General features: G+C 43.7%; 1 protein-coding gene across 1 annotated transcript in view; it reads right to left on the bottom strand.

The window, feature by feature from the left end:
- Positions 1 to 8070: 8070 nt before the first annotated feature.
- The window catches only part of LOC119376012 (pseudouridylate synthase RPUSD2), a 29636-nt gene continuing 16291 nt past the window's right edge, over positions 8071 to 21415 (bottom strand). The window contains exons 8-13 of the mRNA XM_037646010.2: positions 19767 to 19903; positions 19310 to 19363; positions 13493 to 13584; positions 13333 to 13402; positions 8588 to 8859; positions 8071 to 8142 (exon numbers count right to left, since the gene is read on the bottom strand). Coding sequence (XP_037501938.1) covers positions 8077 to 8142; positions 8588 to 8859; positions 13333 to 13402; positions 13493 to 13584; positions 19310 to 19363; positions 19767 to 19903 — 691 coding nt within the window. The 3' untranslated portion in view covers positions 8071 to 8076. The remainder of the gene's footprint in view (positions 8143 to 8587; positions 8860 to 13332; positions 13403 to 13492; positions 13585 to 19309; positions 19364 to 19766; positions 19904 to 21415) is intronic.

Below are 21415 nucleotides of genomic sequence, written 5' to 3'. Positions count from 1 at the left end.
AATTGATGCATTGTTTCACTTCCGTGAGACAGTTATGAATCACATTCTCATGACATGCGGCACAATTTTTACTCCTTAAGCGTACGAGTACATAGAGCCTACAACTTTTTGTTTTCCAAGAATCTTAAAATCTGCTTTTCCGAAAAACCAAGGAAACCATTTGCGTACACGACTTCAAGTATCGGGAGCTTGGATAGAGTAACCCGGGTAATGTCATGGTTCACATGACCTATTTGGGGCAATGATGTTTTCGGCCGCCTTTACCAACCCCTAGCAACCCGAGAACTTCAAAAGGGTTGTTTGCTGGGCAAGTGGTAATGCATCTTGAAGAAGGCAGCATGGAACAGGAGAGACGAATTAGAGAAAAGAAAAAACAAACACAGTGCAAAAAAACCAACCGAGGATTTTATTGAAAGAATGAACAGAGAGATATTCGCTGAAAAGAATGTGATGCCAAGAAAAATAAAGAAACAAATCATGCCGGAAACCTATTAGTTAACATGTCACTAGTGGTGTGCATTCAAGTAATCTAACTCAGTGGCATGCAGCATAATGTAAAACCTTGCAACACGTTTCACCCAATTTGCTTTTTAAAAAATCTCTCTTCAGTCTCTTGTGCCACCACCTCGTTTTTCAATTTTGAGAGTACCCTGGTTTTTGACAGCATTGGTGCACATGCAGCTGCATTTTTTACAGCGTAGTCATAAATTAGAGCATGGTGGACCCCTCAAAGAAGCTTTTGTGATCTAATATGTTATTCAAAGACGACAATATACTTCATTTTTATCGATTAGAAACTATGTAGGACCTAATAGGCGCTGTCAAAATTTATGTCGTCACTGCATTTGTTGTGGGAATTTCAAGGTGGCGTCGCCACCCTCAATTTCTTTTTGCGTGTTTTCTTGCTTACGAAGCATCTTCTCGTGGCAAGCATGGCGATATTGGAATTGTGAAAGTAAATTTACTAACATGAAAAAAAAAATCCTTTTTCTCTTTAGTGTCCCTTGAAAGTGCAATGCTCAATCATGCCCATATACCTCTTTGCTATACTGACATACAAAATTTCCTGGCATGTTTACATCACAGCTGAAGATATTTGTCATTGCAAATGTAGCTTTTCTCACTGGGAAGTACTATATATTATATGCAGATCATGACATTCCTTGCAAATCTAATAATTTGTGCAAACATGCTCATTCTTATAAGATACAGTGACTTGCATACTTTGAAACTGTAGCATCTAAATTCAGCAGGTTTGCAATGTGCGAAATTCTTATGGTGAATGCGTACAGTGTGGGTATCTGCCATGCACTAAATACAGAACCACCACGAAATGCAAGCATATGGCACCAGTCCCAATTACAGCTGTGAAGGGAAGTACAAATTACAGCAAACGTCTGCAAACCTGACCTTGGCAGGACATGCTAAAATGTATTTGAATTAAAGTACACATTTACACTAAACTCCAGATCTGTCTAGCAGAAACCTGATACGTTTTATTTTGCATGCCGCATCTGGGACATAAATTGCAAAATGTAGTTGCCACGTCTGAACCACTGCTGGTTTGATGATGAAGCACATTCTGCAGGGCTGCAAACATTTTAGCCAAATTTTGTAGTCATGTGTAACACGTGGAGTGCACCAGCGGAGTGCAGATTTGAAATACACTCTTTTAACTACAGTGGTGAGGCAACTGCTAGTGTCTCCCTCTTAATGACATCAGGCAGATTTTCATTTAGAGCTGCCATTGTCCAAAAAGATTTCGTCTCTATGACAGCATGTTTTGATCAGCACAATCAGTTACTGCATATATATTAACAGACACAATTAACTAAACAGACTGCAGCTATGAATAATAATAAATAATGTTTCAAGCTTCGATAACACCTGGGCGCTTCCAAGAAAAACAGTGAGTCATCTGCTGATGCTCAGTCATGCCCCAACCAAGAGGAAAGAAATGCACCGCTGCAGGCGAAGCAACGTTACCTGCAGCCCCCCGTTCCTTCAGAATGGAGGCAGTTCAGCGCAGATGGGAAAGGGCTACATAGGGAAATGTTACAGTGCATGCAGACAGGGACAAATGAAGAAAACACAAGACACAGCACTGACTTTATTTGTGTTTTCTTCATTTGTGCCCGCCTGTGTGCGCTGTAATGTTTTTAAGATGCAATACCAACTAGCCCACCAAGCCATCCTCATGAGGTACATAGGGCCTATGATACATTTACTCATACTAGGTCCTCCCCCCCCCCCTTTATTTTTACAAAATCCTTTTGCTAATGTATTTCTGGGAGGCATTTTACTTGTTCCAAAGCATTCTTGATACCTTGAAAAAAAAGTAGTACCGTATTTACATGATTGTAAGTAGACTCGAATGTAGGACCACCTAAAATCGCACGGCAAAAAAAAAAAAGGAGAGAGAAGAAAGAAAGGCGCGAGCACATTTGATGAAGGAAATTTATTTACGATGTCATTGAAGAAAACAAACTCGAATTCCGGTGCGCAACAGTGGTTTCACAGCAGTGCTTCAAAGCTACGCAGGAAAGCCAGCTTCGAGGCAATACATAGATATCATTTTTAGAAAATTTTCCGAGAATCGTTGCTGAAGGTGCCGATTGTACACGAGCAAATAATGGTATATGTTACAGGTAGAGCTGGAATGTAAACGTAATGTTATAACTATGCCACAGCATGCCTGATTTCTCGCTTGTTTCGGTTGCGGTTATAAGTCGACATTACAACCAAAGCTAGTTTCGGTTTCGGTTGTAACTCGACACCCCAACTTCAAATTTAGTTAAATTGGGTTGACCTACAATTGTGTAAATACAGTAGTTCAGGGCCCCTCAAGATTTTTCTAATGAAGTGAGATGTCACTTGCATTTTTTTTCTCTTAATGTTTTATGATAAATGAAGCACATGGGATTAATGAACTAGAAGAGGCCCCAGAACACTTAACACATTAAGAAAATGTTGCCGACCTGTTAATGATGCTCATGTGAACATGCAAGCAATATTAGTGAACTGCACACAGCACAGAATTTACAATACCACATCTAAAACAGTAAAAAAATCACTTGCTCTCTAATTCGCAATGTCTTCGTCAAATATGCAGCAAGCGAGCTCAACAGGCATTGGCCGATTTCTTGATCATCAGAATGTTCTCAATAATTGTTATTTCTAATTTTGAGTTAAATAAATTAAATATATATGCCTAGAGTCGCAAAAAGGCGGAACAAGTATTAATCTTTGCTCTTCCAGTCTCAACTGGCAGTTGTTTGCTTGATGTCTCATTTCTTCCTGTGATGTGAAGATGTAACTGGCAGTCTACATGTGTGCTCTTTTAAATCACACATAACCAAGCAAGTTACGTGCCTTGTACCGAGTACCATACGACTATATTAAGCAATGCATACTGCCATCTCCCAGGCAACACACGTATGTTTGCCAATGCATGCTAGTTTCTACATACCTTGCACCTTGCTGTGCCTTGTGAGCTAGACAAGGTGACAGGCATCACTTCGTATTGTGATAATCAACACCACCTCGAGATGTCCAATTTGGATTTGGCTATGATCCATTGGTAAAAGTGGCACAGGACAAAGCCAGGCCACACCACATACCTAGTTCGACCAGAGTAGAGCACACAAGTGCAAGCTCAACACTCCAGTCCAGTCATGTAATTTGTAAACAGTGCACTATATAACGGCCGCTCAATGAAAAGAAGCCGCAGCCTGTCGAACGCTTTTTTCTGGCAGACAGCACTTTGCTTCCTCTGCCATGTTAGCATAGGCGCGCAACACCGGTGAACCAACTCGCACAGCCGGCCCATCGGTTATGTGCAGTTATAATTAGATGGTCAGCAGTCACCTTGCCTTGCACTATGGTAAAATTTCAGCTCTTTATGGGCAAGATGCGTTAACTGAAACCTATTAGAATGGTTGTTCTGGCTGTTATTGCTACTACTATAGGCAAACACATTATGTTCCAGAGAAATAGACCAACTTACACATGGCATGCTGGAAGTGTACGGTGCTAACCTGTTTCTACAAATAAGGTGAACTTGTTGCTAGTTGGTTGAACATCTTGTATCAGGAAACAGAACGGAAAAAATGAGGACGAAGCGTAGGACCTCGTTTTTACTGCGCTGCTTCCCGATACAAGCTGTTTCTACAGCAATTCTTTTCCTTTTATTTATGTTATTTTTTTAAGACCGGTTCATTGCCGTTTGTTCCCTGCTTGTGTCCTCTCAATGCTCTATTGGTTGTTGTCTACACCGATGTCTTAATTATTGTGGCAGCTTTTTATGTATGCGAACTAGATGGCAGCTTCAGAGTTTTTGTCCAACAAGGATGTGCGATGTTGGTGTGCAAACTTTGGTTTTGGTGCTATTATGCACCTGGTTATATATATCATTAGTTATCTCCTTACAGGTGGCACAGATACTTCCTTGACAGTTGAGCCAGCTATACACAAAGGTGACTTTCCAACCTAACGGCGAAGCAGCAACTTTATTATTTTAATTTTTTTACCAGTCAGCATGTGCCACTAGTATGTTTCGTAAATTGGAAGGTATACATACACATAGTTCTGACAGTTAATGTACAGGTGGGACCACTGTTATAGGGAACTCAGGAGCTTGTGGCAGTGCTCTGAGCCCCACTGCCAGCACCTGGCAAAGACTTGTGGTGTAGGTACATGGTCAGGGGTGAGACGGCTGAAATCGATTTGGGAGCAGTTTTGGGAGCAGCAAAATTTCAATTTAGGAGCAGGAGAACCTTGTTTGGGAGTAGTTAGCGGCATTTATTATGTCGTTTTTGGAGCTTGAAAACAAATTTGCAGTAACTTGGAGGAACAAGCACATATTTTAATCGGCTTAGAATACACATAACATTCAAAGAGCCTTTGGAGAAAGCTTTTTTTAACAGATTATTGTCAGGTATGAACTACACTACCTTTTTACAAACCACGCAATTTATATAACCCTGGTAACAACATATGAAATAGATAAAAAAAGGTTTTTTCCAAGTTGGTTCACTTTACATTTGAAAATAAGAAAAGAAAAAAACATCACACTTCTCAAATAATAAAAAAAGTCACAGTTTCACCGCAAGGGCGAAGCAATGAATGCGATAGCAACAAATTGTAGTGTTACACGAAGTAAGGCTGGCAGCTAACTGTTTTGTATCCGATCTCGCGTAACTATAAAACGATGGTGTAAGAAAATACGGCCGCTCCAGCGAGCCATGTTCTCCGCATAGTCACTTCGCTTTGAGAGCGCAGCACCCCGCTGTGATGGCTTTCGAGATAGCGTGTGCGCGCGCGCCACTGATCGCGACCGCGCAAAGTTCAAAGTTGCTCCTCACGCGACACTCCCCCCCCCTCGCGTCTTCGTGTCTTTTAAGGCTTGTTAAAAACGGGCGGGGCGATGTTATTGCATGCAGCCTCCGAGCGACGGCAATGGGCCGGCTCGTTTGCTTCGGCCGCGTACGTCGCCTCTGCTCGCGTGCTTTTACCCGCTGTAGAACATACAATTCGCGGGGGGATCTTATCAATTTGGACTTCATACCGGAAGGACATGACAGCGACGGCAAGAACCCCTCGAGACTGTCCATATAATTGCTATCGCAATAAAAACTGATTGCACAAGAATTGTATAGTCACATAGCAGTACGTCTTTGAACGGTCAATGAATGATTCCGACTAGCACGCGATTGTGCGGACGCGTTCGCGCGTATCATCAGGAAAGAACAAAAGCGGTATGGCCACCGACGAACGCGCCAGTATGACCACCCCCACCGGCGTGCGCACGAAGGGGGGGGGGGGGCAAAGTCGATACCGCCCATACTTTGACTTAATCGGAAGGAGGGACGCTGCGATTAATATTTGCCCTCCCTGAAGGGCGAACCCTCAGGAAGCTTTCGAATAGCGTACGCAAAGCTTTGCGTTGGCTTTTCGCACAACTGCGCATGCGTCGTACGCTAACCGCTTGCGGGCTCCCGTTAAGTGACGGAAATAGCTGGCCGCTAACGCTAACTTAGCGTACGCTATTCGAAAACTGCCTAAAATAAAGCGCCTTCAGCTATCTGCTCGGCTGCGCAGGTGGCGTAGCGTCAAGTGTACCGCACGCTTTTAATAGGTGATCGGGGGCGTAGCCAAGGGGGGGGGGGGGGGGGTTCAACCCCCCCCCCCCTCGAAATTTTTCAGTTTTGCTTGCGTATATATACACGCACACATACAAACACACGCACGAACATACATAAAGTATGGTTGAACCCCCCGCGAAAAAAATTTCTGGCTATACGCCCCTGTAGGTGATAACAAAAGCGCGCTGCGCCACCGTTCGCTGCCACCTCGTGAGGGACCCCCTTCAAAAATGCGTCGCGAGCGCCGAGAAACCTTACCCCTCGGACACTACGTCGTTACCGCTCGGACACTACACATATTTACAACCGCTCAGAGGCGATTATCACAGCACTATGGAAGCCTCTATTACAAAGGCGCGTAGAAGGACACGCTTGGGCGCGTTAACGTGTTCTGCGAACGTATCCCTGGCGCTGCTTCTAATGTAACGTTTTCCCACGCTGAAAGTGATGCGGGCTTGAAAATTTTTGATTGTGGGGCCGTTTCGGCGCAATTTTTATGCTTTTGGAGCAGCTTGGCGCAGGAAAACGGAATCGTATCAAAAATGCGCAATATGCGCAGCTGTCTCACCCCTGCATGGTGCCCGCACAATCAAAGATATAGGCAAAGTTCCCAGTGTGTCGTCTACTATGGTTCCACTCTCCGCTGCTCACACTCACACTGATAAATGGCAACAAAGACAACACGTGCTTTGCCAATTGCTTTGAACATGCCTGTGCTGCAAACCTTTGCCAGGTGCCAGTGGTGGCACTCTACGAAGTGCTGCCATGGGCTCCCTGATTCCCTCTAACAGTGGCAGCACCTGTACAACAGCCAAGACATGGCATTTAGAGTGTACAATTAATGTTCGTTTGAACACTAATTAGAACCTCCATTAACAGGGTAAAAGTATAATTCAGTGAATCTCGTCTTCGATACAAGACAGTTTCTATGATCCCTGGCATACACGTACTATATATAATTACTAGAGCTGTGCGAATAGCAAAATTTGGGGTGTGAAGCGAATTCGAATATTTTTTGAATATTTCTCGAATATTTTTCTAATACTTCGAAGCGAAATTGCAGAAAAAAAAGTTAGAGAGGGTTAGAGATTCTTATAAGATAGCAACATGAAAGTGTTTCTTTTCGTTAGGTTGATGAAGAGCTGGCGGGGTGGTGTTTCATAGTTGTCTTATCAAGAATGAGGCAATGCAGAGGCCGAATTTAATTTATATACATGATTTGGTGCAACCAAAGTGTTGCCGACAACACTTTACACGTGATAGGCAAAGATGCCATTTCCTCAGCATCTCCTCCTCTTTGAAGCCCAACTGATGTGGCGGACAAGGGTGTGCTCCCTTCAAGTCCGGAGTTCCAAATCTGCCTCGTAGACATCGATATATAAGAACATCTGAAATTTTGGATGCTAAAAAGCTTCGGCTTCCAATTTTTCGGACTTCCTGCACAAATTTCAGGTCCAAAACAGCATTAATTGAGCCCCCATCTCTGGCACATCTTTCATCTCTATGTTGGGACCAGCGTTTTCTTGAGTTAGTACATTTGCGACCGTAGCAAAGCTTGAAAGGCAGCTTTGCCGCAATACCGGAGTGTGATGAGGTGAAGCATATTGAAAATTTAGGAACCACTTCTAATTGGACGTTGACTGTGCCTTGGCAAAGTTCGAACGTAACGGTGCTTGAAAGGCAGCTTTGCCGCAATACGAGAGTGTAATGAGGTGAAGCATATTGAAAATCTGGAGGGGTCATTTTCAATCTGAGATTGACTGTATTTGTTTTCGGAAAGTTCGAATAGTTCGCGCGAATCGAATTGAATAGCAAACACTATTAGAAAAATATTCGAAATTTCGAATATTCGCAAACCCCTAATAATTACTTATAAGCAACCACTTTCTTGTGATAAAGACAAAGGCCTTGTAGAACACAACAGTGACTTTTATCAGTCATCAGTCCAGTTATCTTTTGCCCACGATGGCCATTCAGCTTCATACACCCAGTTGGATCCCTGCAAGGGTAACATGAATAAATTATTAAAAGCAATTCAAGTGACAATTATTTAAAAAAAAAGAAAGAAAGAGAAAGAGAGAACAGAGACCTCTTTGTCAGCAATTTTTCGTTGACCCCTTCAAAGCAATTGTATCAAATGAGCCGAAACGCCCTCAAAACTAGTTTTCTAAGGCTTCATGGGATAGATTGTTCTGTGGTACGCACCAAAGAATGTTTACACATTAAAACTCTACTCAATCTTGTAACCTTAATATGATATGCCCCTGTAAGCATTCGTCGAAGCTGTCTATGAATTTCCAGTTCCACTTTTCAAATGAACAACAATAATACCACTGTCGTTAACAAAGCACTGATTCACCAAGTGCTTATGCAGTGATCACTTGTATTCCCTGAGGACAGTGGCTACTTCACTGAGTACAGTATATTGACTAAATGACAGTTACCTTGTAGCGTAGGCAGTGCAGATATATCAGAAGATCCTTTGGCTCAGGGTCTTTGTATTTGCAACGACACTCCAAGCATTCATGGCGACGCACAAATTTCACTTTGTCAAAAGCTTGCTTCTTCATCATTGCACGAAAGCTCACTGATTCAGTGCCTTCCAAGTAATGATTTAGGCTTCCTGGGAAATGGTTGGTGGCAGGCTCCTCAAGGAGTGCAGATCTAGCCATTGTGTCACCACTGCCGTGATGCTCATCTTCTGGCAAACAGCCATCTAATCAGGAAGGAAGGAAACAGTAGAAACCACATTCAGGAGAGCCACAGCTCAATTTCACAGACAGGCATCTATTCACTTTACATTCATGTAGGTTAAAATTCACTTGAGAGCAAAAATAAGGCTTTGTATCTAGTGGCAAAACAGCAAAGCACTGTTGCCTTAAAGGGTTACTGACACCATTTTTTTTTAAGGCGAGTTTACACTGCCATACAAATCTCCTCTATGCAGAGTCGGCCCTCAGCAAGGTTGAAGCTCAGCAAACGCTGCTAAGATATTTTATTTTGATATTAAAGTCAATTTTCCCATGGCGCACCTACCGACATCGACACTAGCTTGATGTCAGGCTACAGTACCAATTCTGGTGACTTCACGCAGCAGTCTGGCTAGTTGTGATGACGTCAGGTAACAAAGCTTCCAAGATGGCCACTTGTGCGTCACCAAAACATTCAAAATGGCCGCTTATACGTCACCAATGGAGCCACGGTGCGGAACGGCCATGGAAACATCACTGTATGTTGTGCGAGCACGTGATGAGAAGCTCATACCGTGTTGTGATGTCAGGGTACATTAGGAACCAAAACTAGCTTTTAAAAACATACTGTAATTACTTTTTCAGGGTGCACTCGCACTTAGCACTACCTTTTCTAGGCTCTTGAGGGCTTGGCCTTTCATTTGAAGCAAAAAAATGACAACTGAAAATTTTCGTGTCAGTACCCCTTTGAAAAGAGGCCTGTTACAAAATTCCAGGCAAGGCTAAATGCTCTCATGAGGCCCTCACATTGACGTGTGAGGTGGCATAGACATGTTTCACTTGGCCAATACCATGCATGTACAGTAATGATGAATTTGAATTCTTGCACCATTCTGAAATGAAATGTTGTTTTAAACCTGCTGCCGTCCCTAGGGAGAAATAAAATTTGTCTTGCATTAAAGGGACACTTAAGAGAAAACCAATTTTCTGATATTAGTAAATGACTCTTTCACAATACAAAAATCGCCATGCTTACCACGAGAAGGTGCTTCGTAAGCGAGAAAACGCGCAAAAAGAAAATGCGTGTGGTGACGCTACCTTGAAGTTCCCACCCCAATCGCCATGATGTCATAGATTTTGACGGCGTCCACTAGGACCTACGTCATTCCTAATCGATAAAAATGAAGTACATAGTCCTCTGAGGGGGCCAGAGACTTAAAGGGATACTGAACAAAAATTTGAAAAAGCTACGAAAACACTTGCATTCGGCTCGGACGACACGACTGTTCCTATAAACAGCGTTTATTTCACGTAATTTCGAGCAGTTGGCCGTATTTTTAGTGGATTGTGAGAGCGCGGCGGCTGCACGCCAGTGCGCTTGTCGACGGCCGTGACGTCGAATGCTCCAGCAAGAGGGGGGCAACCCGCACGCTCTCTCTTGCCCTGCCACTTCCCTTTCTCCACCTCTCCTCTCAAGAACACCTTCCCGATCGTGAGAACACGTTTTGAGAGAGACGCGCGGCAAGAGACCATAGCGCGGCAGCGGGTGGCGGCTTGCGATGTTGATTGGTAAGCGATTTTGCAGCGAGCACGGTTGGCGAGTCAGTATGCGCCGAGTTTCGCGTCACTTCCTCTGTAGTTCGCGGCGCGGCCGCTAGACGCGCCAATTTGCGAAAAATGCAGTAAATTCATTGTTTTCTGCTAGTTTCTGGCTGAAATGAAGGTTGTTTCAACAAATTTCAGCACCCAATCTTTCAAACGGGCCATTTATCCCGGCGGCGAAAATTTTGTTCAGTATCCCTTTAACATACTAAGTTTCAGGATATTTCATTGGGCCAATGTTGCCAAAATATGGAAAATGCACTTTGAAATCCATGACATCATGCGCAGAGATTTCAGCGCAAAATTTAAAAATGAGACTTTGACCTTGATTTTCTCCTTTATTATTAAAGCTATGATGGTGAAATTATTGACATTAGAGGTTTCAGGGCAACATTTATCAATCTCAATGGATTAATTGTTTCGCTTTAGTGCCCCTTTAGAACTGTAGCCTAAAAAGCTGATCTCTACACCATTCCATATTCTGCATAGTTCCAGATTTGACGTACATGCTGCAACTGAGATATTATGCCTACAGAGATGGTCTCATCTCTTCACATTCATGCAAGTACTGACTTTTGCCTCATTCTGCACTTTGCTTGGCTTAATTCTCGAAGCTCACCTGCTTCATTACGAGATGCTTATGAGCACACTATGGCTTAAATGTGGCTGTGTGCACCATACACACCTCATCTGTGCAAATACCAGCTAGTGCATAAAGCAGAGGTGTGACACTGGATACACATGTGTTGAGTGCACCAAGGCACACGGAGTAGAGCTTTGCTTAATGGAACAATATGTGACAATTACCAGAACCTATACTTTATGTTTAACTAAAGACAGTGTCAAAGTTATAAAAAAATGAGTGTTTCCAAGACTGGAATGCTGGTTGTATGAAGGTTTTATGTTCTACTGAAAGAACAAGCTTTTCTCTGCCATGAACGCTCCTGTGTTCCACCTCTGCTCTTGTATAACAGTCACAAAAGAGCCGTAATGTGCTGCCCAACTCTACTTGAACCACATAAGTAGACAATAGCAAGACATTGTACTAACGGTGGGCAGGATCACCAGTTTGAATTAAAATCGATGGGTTTATGTTTACAGTGATGGAAGCGACATTTTGCTTTTAGGAGCAGATTATGGAGCAGAAAAAATGGTGCTTTGGAGCAGCCTTAAGCATCTTCGGAGCAGTGAAAATGCTAGTTTGGAGCAGCTATTGATGTTTTCGAAGCAGATGGCAAAGTATTCTTAACGACTCCTGGAATCTAAAGGATCATTTAAGCGTCTCAAATATTAACATTTATTATTAAATGTAATGCACATACAACTGCAAATCGCAAGAAACAAATAATTAAGCTGATGGATGGTCATTGAACACTAAGATGAGCTACATATATTTAAAATACCAGCACTTGTGGCAGAAACGATATAAAAGCGATAAAGCTCAGCATCAAATTATAAAAGTAGCCACAATCACATGTAACTATCACCAAAGCAGCAGTTTATAACTGGTACGAGATCAAAGCAATATATTATTTTCATATTTTATCAAAACAGCCAGCATCAAAAATTTAAAACAGCTAAACGAGCTATACACTTAAAATGCCAGTTCTTGTGGCATAAATGAGGTCTAAGCTCATAAAATCGTAGATGTAATCAGTCACACCACACAGTCGTCACAGCAGAAGTTAGTAATCAGTACGATGTTGGACTAATCTCACACACATTTCGCAAAAATATTCTGCTTGTCAGGTAAAAATACAGAGCTAAATCACACATATATAGTGCCAGTACTTGTGACATTGTCAGTATGCCAGTATGCAGCTAGTAAGCAAGCTGCATACTAGCATATTAGGATGACAGTATATACAGCTTGTTTTTGGTTTCGTTTAGGCTCGCTAAGTCACATGGTTGAAGTTCATTGTTTTTAGTTTCCCAACGTCATTTCGGAGCAGGTTCAGAGGAGTTACTAACAAATATTACACTTCGGAGCAGCATGGAGCAGCGTTTCTCTTTTGGAGCAGTTTGGAGCAACTGAAGCAGCACTTCCATCACTGTGTTTACGCATGTTTTTATGCAGCTTAGACTTGGCTATGGCATTGAATTTGAAGGAGAACTGTCATTTACGCAGGATAGAATTATCAAGTCTGCCTCCCCATAGAAGACTCCTGCCCAGAAAAGTAAGGACAAAGTCAGGTGTACCACAAGTATACAAAATGGGACAACCTATCGGCAATGCCTGCATCAATAAATCTTCACGATTACATTAAAGGCAAAATTTATTCATACACCTGCCTTACCTAGCACATCCTACAAGGCCATTTGCATCCTATAGCCTATAGGCATACTTCAGACATTTACCAGAAGAATTTGCCTTACTAATATAAATGAAAAGCTATTTGTTTTCATTGTCTCTACAAGTGTTTAAAGATACAAACTAATTTGTCATTGACTATCGACAGCTGCCACATGAGCAAATTCTGCCAGTTGGGAAACATTCACTGCTCACAGTAATGGGTTAGCTATACTAATGGCCGCCCTGAAGTGGATTTTTAGTGGAGCTCTGCAAGTTAAACACTTACTTGTTTGAAAGTGCTGAAAGTATATGTACGTAGCTGCATTCTGCATGGTACAGGCTTCGCAGTTACACTTCAAAACTACCGAAGTACATTAAAATGTGTTATGTTTTGCTCCTCCGAGGTATTCTTACTACTGCTAAGGATCATGCAAAAGCCTTATAAATGTTCTAAATTGTACACAATACTACTGTTGCTTGCTAGTGGAAGCTATGTCTTATGACGTGTTACCAGAACACATACCTTGAGTTATAGGGAAGTTTCTAAATTTTTAACACACACACACTTATACATTTAATGATCCACAAACATTTGTTTTTTTACCTGGAGTCAAGTCCATTTCTGGGCCGAGCCATTTTTTAAGATTATGTACTTCCAAAAGGTCCTCCACCAACTGAAAATTGCATCACACAACGTCACAAAGAGCCACAAAATGTAATCTGAAAAGTACTATTATCTCGACATAAATGTTTGCTAGCAATACCTGTTCTTTTGTTTTCTCTGTAAGGCCACCTTTAGCTTTTTGAGACCCAAAAACTGTGTGATTGTAGAGTGGATCATTAACAATTGGGTAACCTGAAAAAAGTAACATCAGTGAAACCAATAAATATGTGAAAGGTGCAATCACATGCACATACATATGTGCTGAACTTCCCTTAGTCCTCAATGTGCCAAAGCCCCAGCAATAAACAACTACGTGTTGACCCATTTTCATTTTATTTCTCCGTTGATTAGTGCTTTTATTTATATACAGTCAAACCCAACTATATCGAACCCGGATATATCAAATTATCGTTCATAGGACTATTTTTGAACATGACAATGCTTTACAGTTAATGCATAGAAATATCTATGGCTACATTGATCAAAAACAGCCAGAACACTTCATACATCGAACATCGGGCAGTGTGGAAAGCCCCAAGTTGGCTGTCTCTCACAAGAGGTTGGCTTTTCCTCATGGAGGGAATATATTATTATTAGCGAGCAGTGTGATTGGGAGGGTGATGTGCGGAACTGGTAGAAACTACTGATAGCCATACTGCTTGTCATCACATGCTTCCTCCCACGAGTCCGTATCCCTTCCTTCAAAATTAGTGATCACGCCGACATCCATAGGCTGCAAACCTGCTGTTGTCGTGTTTGGCGGCAGGAAAAAATCTCCACTTGAAAGCTTAGGCATGGAGTGCTGAGCACTACAATTATCTACGATGAGCGCCAATTTCCTACAAGATTGCTGAATTCATTGAAAAACTCCAATAGCCACTCCGAAAAAAAGTTTTTGTGTCATTCATGCCTCGCAGTTGTGACGGCAGTGTACCAGTATCCTGGTGGCACCACAGAAGCAGCCAGGATTTTTTTTTTAACTTTCCAGTGGCAAATGCAGGACACATGCTGCTGCCATCCATGTTGGCGCACAAAAAGGAGGTGAGACGCAGCTTGTCATTTCTGCCGCCCTTACACGTGTTTCCGTTTAATGCATGCATCTTGGACAGCAACACCTGAAAGAATAGTCCCATTTCGTTGCCCTTACATGTGTCGGCATAAGTGTAGTTGTATGATGGCTCGTGTCCACACAAGAGAAAGAACAGTGAGAATCCTGTGGTCACAAGCGCAACAGTGTTGTATGCATATGTGACGAATGGAAGTACGGTGTCCCAATCTGTCTAGTCCGATGTGGTGTACACTGTCAGCATATCACCAAGTGCAATTAAATCATTCAGTTAGGCCATTCATTCCCAGACAATACACAGTTGTGATGCAATGAACAATGTTGCACTGAATGAGCAAGACTTGAACAGCATCAGCCAGGAAAGCCTGTCCTCTGTCGCTCAAAAGCTCACGTGAAGCATCGTGGCCCAGCTGAAAGTGCAATGTACTGTGAGCTGGCAGTGTGGAGCATTAGTCCCAAGAGCGACATGATCACTTTTTTTAATCTTGTGGCATAGGTTCGCGGAGATTACGGAAACAGTGGCCAGTGTGTCAATCAGCGCTAATGCAGTAGTTCCTTCAACATTGACGTTCCAACGTTTTGCAGCAAAACAGATGGAGGCCTTGGGCAGTTCGACTCGCATGGAGCTCTTGCAGCCAGAACTGCAGCAATCAGTTTCCCTCTTCTGTAGTAGGTCAGCAACGCATGGGTGACAGTGAGTGTCATCACAGAGAGGGTGAACGGTGGTTGGAACAGGGTGTTTGATTGTCAGCGGTGTACCTTGGTAGTGAACACGGTGTCAAATGGAGAAGGTGGACATCGGCGACAGCGGCACGCAACATGTCCAGCGACATCACAGGTGAAGCAGATGGGCCTATTGTCCGGCATTCACCATGCATCTGGGCAGCAAAAAAAACGGTGCCGGAGGTCTCGCGAAGGGAAGCGGCACAGCATTCACAGTCGTCGGCAAGGCATGGGTAGGGTGGCTAGAAGGGGAGGTGTGATGACCGGGCGGCAAAAGTTGGCCGCCATTCGCGTGAATGCCGTGGGGCGGCGCTGTCGTCGGGGGCGCCGTCAGCGAACGTAGCCGTTCTCCGTTCTCGGCGGGGAGTACGCTTCAGTGGAAATGCGTTACCAAATTATATAGAACTTTAGCTGATAATGCAGGTCCTAGCTGATTTGTTGGTTTGTCTGCTGTGACTATACCAGGAATTTCAGTGTTTCAAAAGCAAAAGAAAGGCTTGGTTGGGAACTTCTACAAAAACGAAGGCAATATCGGCGGTTGAAACTATTTCATAACGTATTTCATAACCGAACGGGTCTGGACCCTTCGCAATACTTTCACAAACCGGATTACGTTTTGCAGCGATTACATCATGCCAATAAGATAAAGGAAATAAGCTGCCGGAGTGACGCATTTAAAATCTCATTTTTTCCCAGGACGATAAGCCAGTGGAATAGATTGTCTCCTGAAGTAGCAGAAATTACTTCACATGAAGTATTTTCAAGTTCACTGCTGGGTCTCCAGTAGTGTACTCGCGCGGTTGTGTAAGGACAAAACTGTACTATGAACCCGATTTATATTGTGTATATCCCATGTATCACTACGTAAGTTGACAGTGAATTGCATTTATTGTAATGTTGAAGTGTTGGAATCTGTATTCTGTATGAAAATATTGTATTCTCGCCCCCCCCCCCCCCACTGTAATATGCCCTTGGGCGCTGTGGGTACTATGATAAATAAATAAATAAATAAAGCAAGAAAAAATTTCGGGGAGTGTCAGAACCCCCTCAACCCCCCCCCCCCCCCCCCCCCCCCCCACCACCACCACCACCACCACCACCACCACACTCACTTAGTTACGGCCCTGGGGGCTTAATTATGCTCCAATGCACTCTGATCATTTTATTCGTGCGCCTCATTACGTGCGAAAGCAGATAACTTGATTTACGCCAACCAAATCAGGATTAAACCATGGCACACATGGTAATACAACGTTCGGTTGTCTTTTGAGGCTCAATTCAGAAACCAAATAAATAAATGCAACATGTTAATAGGTAAAGAAACTTTATTGTGTACAACAGAATGCACTTAATCGTTTCCGCGGCTTGCCTCACATCACACAAGGCTTTCTCCTTTTGACTTTTTTGTCATTCATTCCTTTGACATTTTGTCATTCATTCCGCTGTTTGCGCAAATGCTTTGCGCAAACAGCAGAATTCTCTTAAAGCGGTTTGTCAGCCCTCGGAATGGAGCGTGCCCACTTCAAGAACAGTTCTTGGCAAGTCGGTGCACGGAAAAGGGACACTTTTTCCCAACAAGATCTATAGCCGGAATCACACCCTGGCACGAAGCACAAATGCTGAGCTTTTTTCCCTTGAGGTAGACGGCATCTTTGCTAGCACACAGCACTCATGAATCAACAGCACACGCCAACAGTTCGCAGCAAACTACACAACTACAAACCGCCGGCCAGGTGTTGACAGCCGGATTAGCCTCTCTCCGCGGAAACGCTGACGGCGCCCCAGACGGCAGCGCTACGTTGTGCCCTAGCGGCGATCACGCGAAAGAGGACCACCCTCTCCTATGGCTGGCCGCCGCGCTCAGCACACCTCCCCTTCTAGCCACCCTAGCATGGGTCGGCACTGCAGGTAGAGCATATGCCACAGGATGTTGAGGAGGCCGAGCTGCGATGGCAGTGTAGGTGAGTCAGTGACAGGTGGTTGTTAGGGCACGGGCAGAAGGGCCTTAGCAACCCAGGTCCGAATGATGTGTTGAAGGTCTGTAAGCAAAGGCTGCACAGGCTCATGCGTGAGAGGTAGTAAGGAAAGCTGACACGCTACCTCTTCACAGATAAAGTCCTTGATTGTGGACATCAGTAGCTGTTGACTGGAAGGGCGGGCAGCTCACTGCAAGCTTGATAGAGTACGCCAGGCGTCATGAGGGCTTGGTGGGCGATCACGTGCTGCCTATGCAACTTGTCAAAACTCTAACACAATGAGACAAGTGTAGCAATCATGGTGGGATTTCTCGTGGGCAGCATCTGAAAAGTGTCATCCTCAATGCCTTTCAGCATGTACTTGATTTTCTCCTCCTCAGTTATGGTGGAGTTGGTGCAATTGCAGAGATTTAGCACATCCTCGATGCAGCCCAAGAAATTCTTTCCTGGATGTTGCGCGCATTGACGCAAGCACTACTTTGTGTAAAGCTCGTGGGCCATAGGCCGATCAAAAGCATCCATAGTGGAAGTCTTGAAAACACACCAAGTTAGAATGTCAGTCTTGCAGTTGTGATACCACAATTGCGAAATGCCCGTGAGACAAAACATGACGCAAGTCAGCTTCATTTAATCGTCCCATTTATTACTGGTGCTGACTTGTTCGTACGTCAACAACCAATCTTCAACATCTGAGTCACCTGAACCGTTGAAGATTGGTGGATCCCGCTGATGCTGCATGGTGCCGCAGGTGGCATGGTCTGCTGTAGGTTCAGTCCAAGTCGAGGTCTCGTCGGCCATAATGGGTGCAGGAACAGAAGGGAGCATCCAGGAATAAAATTCCAGGTTGGTGCTGGGCATTCACGTAGCCTCCACCAAATCTCATGTGATTTATTAAAATGTAGATGTAAAGAAGCGACAAGGAATGTCAATGGCGAGTACAAGAAACAGTGGGCATCAAGCAGCCAAAAATTCAGACAAGCACAAGCTCAGGTCAAGTGGTTACCACCGACACTGTGGCTTGCTTGTTTGGCTGCTTCGTTGTCATCTTGTCTTCATTCCACATCACACACCGGCACACCATTTGCCAGTTCACGGTTCTCCCGCAATTGGCACCTTACTCGCATCACATGCATTCCGTCAGGCATTCATACATAGCAACTAACTGAATTGTTATAGCCAGTGTCATGTTCTCTAAAACTGTGAGATGATTTTTTTTTTCTCTCTCTCTTCTGTTCTTTTTTCTGAGAGTCCTAGTAACCTATGTTTCTCCTAGATGCATCTTTGCAGTGGCCACCCATTGTTGCCGCTTATCACATCAGCTGGCGTGACTACTTTGGATTGCATGAGCCAAGCGGAAGCCTACTGCTTGTTCTGCTTCTAAAAAAATTTTAACTACTGGAAGTTTGTACTCTGTGTTTTACAACTGTGCATCGTGTTCATTTTGCTTATATTTTTTCATCAATACTTATCGCACAAAACACACTTTCCCATTTTCTCAGCGCAATTATTTTTTTCTCAGCAATGGTGGACAGCTCAAACTTATGTAACTTTAAGGGAGTACTGAAACATAAATTTTACACCTTGTTATGTCTGTTGCAATAATTGGCTAACGACCCATTTATCATGGCTGGAAACCTTGCTTGCTTGAAGGTGCAACGGTTCATTATTTGTAGACGTTTTTATAGTGCCCAGTCGCAGTTTCAGTTTAAGAGAGTGTCGAGAGAGCGGGGACCAAGCAAGGTTTGTTTGTAAACACAGCTAACCATGTCAGCACACAAATCAGTGACGCACTCACCTCGCGCACCATGGAGTGCAGTATCATGTGCATGTGAGCACTGCATTGACAATTGCGGGAGAGAGCGTGCACAAGGAGCATGGCAACTAACACAAACTTGGACGTAAGTGGTTGCTTACACTTAAACCAAGTTGATGTCAATGTCGCAAGGAGTGCTCAGTTTTGCATGCAGCAGCATGGCACACACTTTAAAATTGATATTGATTATGTTCTAGACTATTTGCCGTTAATATGTTGTAGATGATGTGCTGTGTCTACACAAATCTATCTCACAAGTTATCTTGCCTTCAAAATTTTGTGTACGTACTCTTTTAAGAATGACCAGCCTATAAAGCAAATGCATAACTATTTACTTGCCTAAAAACTGGAGGTGCACACGGATTTGATGCATGCGGCCTGTGTGTGGCTTGCCTGAGGCGGAGAAAAAGATTTACTTTCACTACAGCAGAACAGTCACACACCCTAAAATTCCACAATATCTAACTATGAGCCAAAACCCATACCTTGCCCAGTTAAAACAGTAACATTTCCAATAATTAATCAAGACTAAAACACCAGCATCATAGACAAAACATTTTGTACAATCCTTTACAAGATTTTACACTCAAAAGGTACACAAAACATCACTGAATCAAGGAATTGGAGGCACAAAGAATAAAAATTAGAACACAGCAAGCAATGGCTCACACTAGGAACATTAAAACACCAGAGTAAATAGGAACTCATTGGAACTGGTATCTTGGGTCATTCTTCCAAGCCATGTTGAAAAGATAGCACTAAACACATCAAATACAACAATACCTCATCAACTTACACAGGACCACACTGGACTTTCCATTGTAACTAAGCTTCTTGAACTCTGTCTTGCACTCCTTCCCATGGGCGCCCACACCGCAGACTCCAATCTTGTGAGAGATGACCTCGATGGGTTCACAGCAGATCACAGTTTCACTGTGGAGCATTTGAAAATGGAGTAGCACTAAGAACATTACTCAGAACTTGTAATGTGGCGAAATGGAAGGGAAACAAATTACAATTGTATGCCAGCACAAAAACCAACAAACAAAGAATAAAGGAGAGAACTAACCAATCTTCAGAGTTAAAAAAAAAATTATTCTGAAGAATCAGTTTTTTAGGAATGACAAAAGAGTAACAATATTAATAATTTACAGCATCACAATCAGGCTCGTAGCCAGGAGGGAAGGGGGGGGGGGGCAATCCAAGAGAGAATCGTGCCATAAATTTCACTTAGTGATGCATGGGTGCCCATGCTTTCACTGGCGTGCAGCTTACCATATTTACACAATTGTAGGTTGACATATTTTATTTAAATTTGAAAAGCTGAAGTTGGCGAGTTGACTTACACTTGAAACCATAATATGTACCACCAGCGATGGCAAGACCAATGAGAAATCAGGGATGCTACGGCATGGTTACAGCTTTTTGCTTTCCAGCCCTACCCATAGCATATGGCTATTCCGTGCACTTGTTCAGGTTTGTTTCTTCAATTTTAGTACACACAACATAATCTAGGCATTATAATCACAGAGTTGATACATGGCGTGCAGGGCTCTTGTGGGAGTGTCAATTGGCCTCGAGGCTCACCACTGGAAACGCCGGCGCCACCGTCGGCGTGACGTGCTTGGCAGGATCACGTGGTCTCAGCGGCCGCGTCGGCTGCTTGTGGAGCACTGCCGCGTGCTTTGAAAACGAGTTTCAAGTACCACATGCGCTGCGGTCTGTTCAAATATGGAAGTTTTCTCGCATTTTCTGCTCAATTGAAACCACTGTAATAGAGTGGCTGCCTCCGAAGGCAACGAACATGGGGCTCTACCGCTCGGTGCCGCAGTGCCGGGCTTACGCAACGGAGCCCAGTGTCAGCCTGCACCGGTAACCGCGGGACAAGAAACTGCGTGAAGCATGGGTTGTAAAGCTAAGAACCGGCAAGTAACCATCGGCTACGAGTCTTGTGTGCAACAAGCACTTCCGCGACGAAGACTTTCGTTACTGCATCGGGCCTGCTATGTTCGGTGAGTAGCAGACAGCGCGCACTGAGACGATGGCTCACGCGTGCTTCCTGCCGGCAAATGATGCTTATGTGCCACAGGATGGAAAAGGCACTACCTTAACCACGTGCGATACCATCTCAGAACCCTCCCGTGCAACCTCTTGATCTACGGCCCCGTGCTCAGCATCCGCAAAATCGGCTGCAGATGCACAAGTCATTGTTTAGATACGTTGAATTAAAAAACTCACAGGGTCCCTTATGCATTCGCCAAAGATGACTAGAAGGTGAAAGCCATCTTCTTCTTCTTGTCAGTCGATGTATTGATTCTCCCGCACACCCCTCCAAAAGCGTTCTGCACCTAACGCGGTTTTGCACGGGCTCCGTCACAGATCACGGAGGCAATGCAAAGCGACCATGACGTTGAATATGTCATCATGTGACGTCATAATGACGCT

The sequence above is a fragment of the Rhipicephalus sanguineus genome, chromosome 1, assembly GCF_013339695.2.
Source record: "Rhipicephalus sanguineus isolate Rsan-2018 chromosome 1, BIME_Rsan_1.4, whole genome shotgun sequence".
In the NCBI taxonomy this organism is placed as follows: domain Eukaryota; kingdom Metazoa; phylum Arthropoda; class Arachnida; order Ixodida; family Ixodidae; genus Rhipicephalus; species Rhipicephalus sanguineus.
Note: the sequence above shows the minus strand (reverse complement) of the source record. Positions and strands in the feature narration are given on the sequence as shown.